Genomic DNA, 8324 nt, shown 5'->3' on the forward strand with positions numbered 1-8324 from the left:
CCTTACAAAGATTAATATTTAGCATAGAAGAAAGTTGTCAAACAATACTGCAGATATTATGATCATACCTCAGAGAATAACAATACAGTAGGACTGGAGCAACTTTACAAATGTCACATATGGGTCGATTCAATTGTTTTGTGGGTGCTTGGATGTATTGGAGATATCTACTGCAGTCTCCCAATTTTTGATCACAAAACAGTCCTGTAAGTTTTTATTGGGGCAGCTTAATTGCCAAATTTAGCAACTCCTTGGTAACTAATGCCATCTTCAGGTGGCGTTAACCATTGTAACATAAAGGCCACAATCACACACAATAGTTATTGGGCACTCCCCTCCTGCACATGCGTGGTCAGCACAGGGCACTTGCACAGCAGCGTGGTGGGTTTCTAAAGAAGTGAGGTGACCACATTAGCAATCACTTCACTTGTTATAATACATCACAGGGACAGAGATGATTGGCATAATACATTAAAGTGAAAGTACTCAATTTTTAAAAAATATATTCTACACCTTTTTCTTGGCAAGAAAATATTTAATGATTTTTTTTTTCTATTACCAGGGATTTCCTCTAGTAACTTATGACTGCTCTCACAAGAATATCTAGGACTACACATATCACGATGATGAATCTTTCCTGTCTCGTCTGACAATAATGGGTTATGAGAACAGAACTACTGTCACAGAATTCATACTTGCTGGGTTAACAGAAAGCTCAGACTTTAAATGTACTTTATTTGTCTTGTTCTTCATCATTTACACACTGACTCTGGTGCAGAACTCAGCACTCATTGCACTAATCAGCTGGAATGCTCAGCTCTGCACTCCTATGTACATTTTCCTGCGCCAGCTATCTTTCATTGACATCTGCTATTCTTCATCTGTCACAATTAAGATGCTGATGGACTTTGTGTCTGATAAAACTTCCATCTCAGTAACAGGATGCGGCCTTCAGATGCTTTCCTATGCTGGATTTGGAGGAAGTGAATGTCTTCTCCTGGCAGCCATGTCCTATGACAGATATGTGGCAATTTGCCACCCACTGACATATCTACAAATAATAAATAAGCGGACTCTTATAATTCTATTTGTAGTCTCCTATCTTGGTGGCTTTATTAATGGCTTTGTTCAGACCGGGTTCTCATTCTTCCACCTGGATTTCTGTGAGAATCAGCAGCTCATTCACCATTTTTACTGTGATGTCATAGCGCTAATTGAAATTTCTTGTGGTGACACAAGTTTAAATCAAACGATGCTCTTCTCTTTAGTGGGGTTCATTGAGCTCTCATCTCTCTTTCTAATCTTGGTTTCTTATATGTATATAATCTCAGCTGTTCTGCAAATCCGTTCCTTTACAGGGCGTAGGAAAGCATTCTCTACCTGCGCATCCCATCTCACTGTTGTGACTCTATTTTATGGAACAATTATATTTATGTACTTGAGACCTTCATCTACCTACAGCCCAAACCAAGACAAGGTTATTGCTGTCTTTTACACAGTAATCATCCCTTTCCTCAACCCTTTAATATACAGCCTCAGGAACCGGGAGGTAAAAGACTCAGTCAGGAAGATTGGTTTTTGCATTATTCAGACATTTGGAAGTGTAGCATTGTTGTGACAATTAAACATTTATCTGATAATTGAACATGAAGTCATTTGACATTGTATGCTTTATAATGTTAAAACACAACAAAATAAATAAATGTTTAAACAAGTGTCTTTATTTCCCCCCCTTGTACTCGTTCACTGTACTCGGTACTCAGGGAACAGGGTGGACAAGCTCCGAGTACAGGAACGCAATGCTGTAGTAAGAACTGAGTTCAGCAGCAACCCCTACGGAAACCTGACTCCGTTGTCCCACCTGCGCGGTCAGTTTGAAGGGTGGATTATGTCTGCCCAACTCCGATGTCCCCCGGTCTTAGTTGGAGACAAGGCGTAAACTGAGATGGGGCGAGAACAAGGGGAACCTCTAACTAAACAGAAACACTGAGTTAGGGGCTACTACAGAACTCTAACAAAGGTATGTGCGGCGCGGCCGCCAAGACAAAAGGCAATTCTGTCCATACGCCTACAAGGCACCGTCATATACCGGCGAGGACAACTAATGCGGAGACCTCCGCAGAAAACACCAGAGCCAAAATAAAGAGAATGATACGGCTAAGGCCGTAAGGCGCGGCAAAGCGGCTACTCACAACACCGGTGTAGATACACGCAGGTGAACAGGAACCTCAAGGCCGCAGACACTGGCACACAGGACAGGAAAGCCGGACAGATATCAATGACAGGCTCCGGACACCAGGACTCAGGACTCTGGACTCAGGGCTACTGGATCACAGGAACACACCAGGACAGGAAGCAGCTCACAAGAAGCTGATAGGTTCTCACTGAAGGTAGGAATGCAGGTGGAGAGTAGTAAACTCCAAATTTTGCCAGAACTGAGTATGCAGGATTCCACTATCAAACAGGGCCTGTACCCCGATGCAATATTGGACATGAAACAAACCAGGTACATACAGGTATCTTAACAAACGTCTATCACCAGCTCAGAACTGCAGAGCTAGATGGGTAATAAGGGAACACGCCCCAATCAGGATGGCTGGAGGCCAGGCACACTGTAATGGCCAAATACCTGCAGGTGAGAGTAACACAGACAAGAGCCAGATTGCAGTACAGAGACTCACCACATAAGGGGGATAATTCCAAGTTGATCGCAGTAGGATTTTTTTTAGCAGTTGAGCAAAACCATGTGCACTGCAGGGGGAGCAGATATAACTGTAACCCTGATTTAGGGTTTAAACAACACTTATACTGAGGTAGTTATAATATGGTGACTAAAATGGAGTATAAGCATATATATTATTCATATAAAAGTTAATGGATGTTGTAATACTGTATGCATGTTTTGAGGTAAATAATACAGTTCACATGTATGTAATTGTATGTACATTGATGTAAATGTAGTGGTGAATACAATTAAGGCTTATTTTATGGTTTCACAGTGTATCTAAAGGGTTAATGTCCTTGTGCTCCTAACTGTCAATCACCTAGTGGGGTGATTGCCAGTGGGTGGGGCATCACCTCAGAGTGGGTCATGTGACTACTAGAGAGGGGTGGAGAGGTGCTGTGAGTGTAGCTAGAAGAAAGACTGCATATCCCTTGGTGAGAGGACATAGTTTTTGGCTGCTCCGGCCGTCGCCCACATTAGAGCTGAGCGGTATACATTGCGGCGGCCGGAGGGTGCTTAGTGTGTGTAGCCAGAACAGGGCTTCCTTACTGTAAAGGTGGTGACAGCAGCATTGAGACTAAGCACTGTTCATAGAACCCGGCATCAGGGCTAGTCAACTCACCCAGCAGCATTGGAAGGGCGCACCTATGACAGGGAGACAGAAAGGGTTCCTCCTATTACCGGCACAGACTCTGACAGCCACAACAAAGAAGCCAGGACCAGCAGCAGAGGCTCCATTCTGTGTGGCTGTAAGTGTAAGGGAGGAGTCGGGGGAGCATCCTGCTGCAGCATCACTAGATCGTAGAAGTGTGAGTGCATAATCCAGCCATTTATATTACCCCTACACTAAGCACAGCAAGCCATAGGTGACTATGGTACATAGTCAATTTCATATTGGGACTAAGGACTCCAGGGCTAGGCCGCAATAATGGCTATTAAGCAGGAGGATAGTAATGGGTCACAGTAGTCAGAGTGACCTATAATGACAGTTCCATGTATGGCTTAATCATAGTGCTAAGGAGAAGGTAGAAAGCACGGGGTATATATATGTAACAGGAGGAGTGGAGTGAAACTTGAACTGTTTAACGCTTCATAAATAGTTTTAAAGCTCCCCCATATATCAGCATCACATCAGTCAAAGGAGAGCCAGAGACATTGTTCCGCAGCTCTAAATAGAAAGTAACACCCTAAAGCTGCCACCTAATGTGTGTATTTATGCCCCTGAATTAGCAGAATAAGAGTCAAGGACATTAAAGGTAGCCATACTACAGTGACATTGGATGGATGTTAAAGCCTCTTAGCCACAAAGGATTAGAATATCATCCCGATTCAAGGACTAGCTTGTGGCACTTTAATACAACAGTGTTATATGTATATTCGTGAACCCGTAAGAAGGACTGACACGTAAGAGACTATTAGTTTTAAAGTTAAAGGATTTGAGCTCGCTGTGACTATGATAAGAGAAACCATCTCTTGCAGATATATTTAATATAGACTCATCCTAAGAGACAACAATAATTTGAGGCATACAGGAATCGAAAAGCTATATATGCTCTGAAATATAGAAAGCATCAGCTACTTCAAATGGACACAAGGACGCAGCATAACAAAGGTTTATCATACCAGCTTCTTAGGAGTTTAGTTTAATACTGGACAACTACGGTAACATATTTACTGAGGAAAGGATACAGATTCCTTGGTAATCAACTGTTGATGTTACTATCTATGAGCTAAATAGATACTTTCTGTTATCTGCCAAGGAGGAACTATAAGTTACCTTACAGGAGAAAGTAATCGCTACCATAAGTAGACTGAGCCAAACATCTTTCTCTTTAACTGAAGGGAGAACTGATAGTTGATACTAAAACATAGTGTCAGACATTCTGTATTAACTGCTGTTATTTTTAGGAAGTTTATGGGCCCTTATAGTGCACTATCATATTAAGAGTACCCGGGTCACTCTAACACCTAAGGGTGTCTTGAAAAGAAAAAGGATTTGTTGTATTGCATGCAGGTACTGTGTATAGGCCTAATTGACAGGGGGTTAGCATGGATTAATGACTTAAAGGGGAATGTGTAATTGATGAAATGTTAATGTATACTTAATCCATTTGGTACTGGTCATTAAAGTGTTATACTTTCCATGTGTGTGTGGTCCGTCTGGAAGTTGATCAGAAGATCCTGGAAGAAAGAGACAGGTATATTAGATAATATATCTATGATATAAGGGAATCATCCCCTAAGGATAGAGATCAGGCTTACTCAAGCAAGCCTTAACGGTAGTTAAATACTACACATAGCTTGAGTGGAGGCACAGCTATTAGGTAACCATCCCTTAATAGAATACATAGACAGCTCTCGTTCAAGGTATTGAGGGTAGGGTTACATTTGGAGGCACCGCGTGAGATAGAAGTTACACTCAGGCCCTGTTACACCACAGGTGTCAGCTGCCATTAATTATTATTGATAAAGTCCTCACATCCCTAAAAATAAAATACAAATATGGGAAAGAAGCAAAGGAACAGGGAGAAGGTTGGACATAAAGCCATTGCTGTATCAGTTGGGAGAGTTGAAGCCATTAGAGAATGTAAAAGTATGGACAAACAAGAGTACCATAAGGGACCAGGCTTAAAGGAAGAGGTGACATGCAAGTTTGTGGGAACTTTTGTAAATAACCTAGGTGTGGAAAATGAAAAAATATTAGATGTCCCTGTAGAGTTGGAGAAGAGAAAGAAAAAATCAAAGGACAAGAAAGTCAGACTTGATCCCCACCTAAAGGATAGTGAGGGAGGTGTTAGTGACAACCTTGCTCATACTTTGGTCGCTAACATGGATTATGGAATGAAAGGAGATAAGAATGTTCTACCACTGAAAGAGAGAGTTCCAGGGGAAGTGAAGATAGATGTAGGTATACAGAAATTAGAAACTGTGCTAAAGCAAATAGCTGAGGATTATAAGAAACATGGACAATTAGTATTAGCTCTGCCAAAAGATCAACAGAAGGACCTGCTTTCCCTGTTTCCAACTTCCATTGAGGAACCAACAAGAAGAGATAGCCCAGTGGATCTACAGACCCCGATAGAGGTGATAAGACATATAGCACTGGACAGGTCTAAACATATTTATCAGTTGTTGGAGGTTCTAGATGAAACCCGATGGAAGCTAAAAGAAGAACAGATGTTTAACACCAAAATTGATGAGAGGAACGAAGAGCTTGAAAGAGAACTTTGGTTTATACAGAGAGAGATGGAAACCATGGCATCTGATGAAAGACAAACCAGAGTGGATCAGGAGCAACAAAAGTTGATAATGTACCAGCAGCAGGAAGACAATATTCATTCTCTGGAATCAAAAATAACTGAGTTGTCTGAATTATTGGAAGTGGGTAAAGAAACTGAAAAGGAGGATCATATTCGTCTGAATGAAATGAAAGAAAGACTGTCTCAGCTAGAATCTGAGAATAAAATACTCAAGGATGCCAACTTCCTAAACAACTGTCCTGAAGACCGTATCCATGAATTTTCTATGCGACCGGATACTAAGGACATAGCATTACAGACTGAGGTAGTGGATGGTATATTGCTGAGACAATCTTCTATGAATAAAGTTGATAGTAAAGGGACACAGTATATGTCTCTTAAAATGACTGGCACAGTAATATGGTTCCATGTGAAGAAAGGCTATGGCTTCATTAAAAGGCATGACACCGGAGAAGACATATTTGTACATTGGACATCCATAACGAAGAATAACCCCCTAAAACTGTTGTACAGTGTAGGAGATGGAGAGAAAGTAGAATTTGAAGTGTTGGAAGGGGAAAAGGGTGTACATGCAGCAAATGTGACTGGCATTGGTGGAGTACCAGTGAAAGGGAGTCGATTTGCTCCAAACCGACGAGGATCATACAGTTATTGTTATCAACCACGAGAAAAAGCGGTTGATGAAGGAAGTGCATATTCAGAACAAAGGCAAGGGAGAGATCCAGCTCCATGTCATCCTTCTACAACCTTACATTTCCGACCTCTCTCGAGATTCAATGGTAGATTAAATCAGTCCCAGGATCAAGAAACGGAAAATTCAGATGCTAAAGACTTGATAACTTTAGAAGCTTCGTCAGAGAAAGAAACTAGTCTCAGTGACAATCGTAGTGAGGTACATGATAACTTTACCCTAGCACAATCTCTTAAATCTTCCATCCGAATTCCAGTACTAAAAGAAGTCAATAAATCAGGTGTAGAAGAGCAAGGGAAACCAGCACGATCAGAGAACACTATCCCTGGGAGGCATGAAGGCTATGTAGTTCCATCCCTCCCTATTTGGCCAACAGTTAAAATGGTTGAGATGAGGTGGCTTGCTAATGGATGTGAATGAATATATACTATTTTAGCATAGTGAGTAAGGTAGATGGTGCATTGGCACCTAAAGATGTTAAACAGTGACACTGCACCAGGGGGAGAAATGTAACCCTGATTTAGGGTTTAAACAACACTTATACTGAGGTAGTTATAATATGGTGACTAAAATGGAGTATAAGCATATATATTATTCATATAAAAGTTAATGGATGTTGTAATACTGTATGCATGTTTTGAGGTAAATAATACAGTTCACATGTATGTAATTGTATGTACATTGATGTAAATGTAGTGGTGAATACAATTAAGGCTTATTTTATGGTTTCACAGTGTATCTAAAGGGTTAATGTCCTTGTGCTCCTAACTGTCAATCACCTAGTGGGGTGATTGCCAGTGGGTGGGGCATCACCTCAGAGTGGGTCATGTGACTACTAGAGAGGGGTGGAGAGGTGCTGTGAGTGTAGCTAGAAGAAAGACTGCATATCCCTTGGTGAGAGGACATAGTTTTTGGCTGCTCCGGCCGTCGCCCACATTAGAGCTGAGTGGTATACATTGCGGCGGCCGGAGGGTGCTTAGTGTGTGTAGCCAGAACAGGGCTTCCTTACTGTAAAGGTGGTGACAGCAGCATTGAGACTAAGCACTGTTCATAGAACCCGGCATCAGGGCTAGTCAACTCACCCAGCAGTATTGGAAGGGCGCACCTATGACAGGGAGACAGAAAGGGTTCCTCCTATTACCGGCACAGACTCTGACAGCCACAACAAAGAAGCCAGGACCAGCAGCAGAGGCTCCATTCTGTGTGGCTGTAAGTGTAAGGGAGGAGTCGGGGGAGCATCCTGCTGCAGCATCACTAGATCGTAGAAGTGTGAGTGCATAATCCAGCCATTTATATTACCCCTACACTAAGCACAGCAAGCCATAGGTGACTATGGTACATAGTCAATTTCATATTGGGACTAAGGACTCCAGGGCTAGGCCGCAATAATGGCTATTAAGCAGGAGGATAGTAATGGGTCACAGTAGTCAGAGTGACCTATAATGACAGTTCCATGTATGGCTTAATCATAGTGCTAAGGAGAAGGTAGAAAGCACGGGGTATATATATGTAACAGGAGGAGTGGAGTGAAACTTGAACTGTTTAACGCTTCATAAATAGTTTTAAAGCTCCCCCATATATCAGCATCACATCAGTCAAAGGAGAGCCAGAGACATTGTTCCGCAGCTCTAAATAGAAAGTAACACCC

The 8324-nt window shown here is 41.9% G+C and overlaps 1 protein-coding gene across 1 annotated transcript; it reads left to right on the forward strand.

The window, feature by feature from the left end:
- Window positions 1-592: 592 nt before the first annotated feature.
- On the forward strand, window positions 593-1618 carry LOC135042505 (olfactory receptor 5P52-like). The gene has a single exon (XM_063955030.1). The coding sequence runs from the start codon at window positions 656-658 to the stop codon at window positions 1616-1618; it is 963 nt and encodes a 320-aa protein (XP_063811100.1). The 5' UTR covers window positions 593-655.
- Window positions 1619-8324: the final 6706 nt, after the last annotated feature.

This window comes from Pseudophryne corroboree, chromosome 1, assembly GCF_028390025.1.
Source record: "Pseudophryne corroboree isolate aPseCor3 chromosome 1, aPseCor3.hap2, whole genome shotgun sequence".
NCBI lineage: Eukaryota > Metazoa > Chordata > Amphibia > Anura > Myobatrachidae > Pseudophryne > Pseudophryne corroboree.

Coding starts and splice junctions, on each gene's coding strand:
- LOC135042505 (XM_063955030.1), top strand. CDS start 656: ATGGGTTATGAGAACAGAACTACTGTCACAGAATTCATACTTGCTGGG.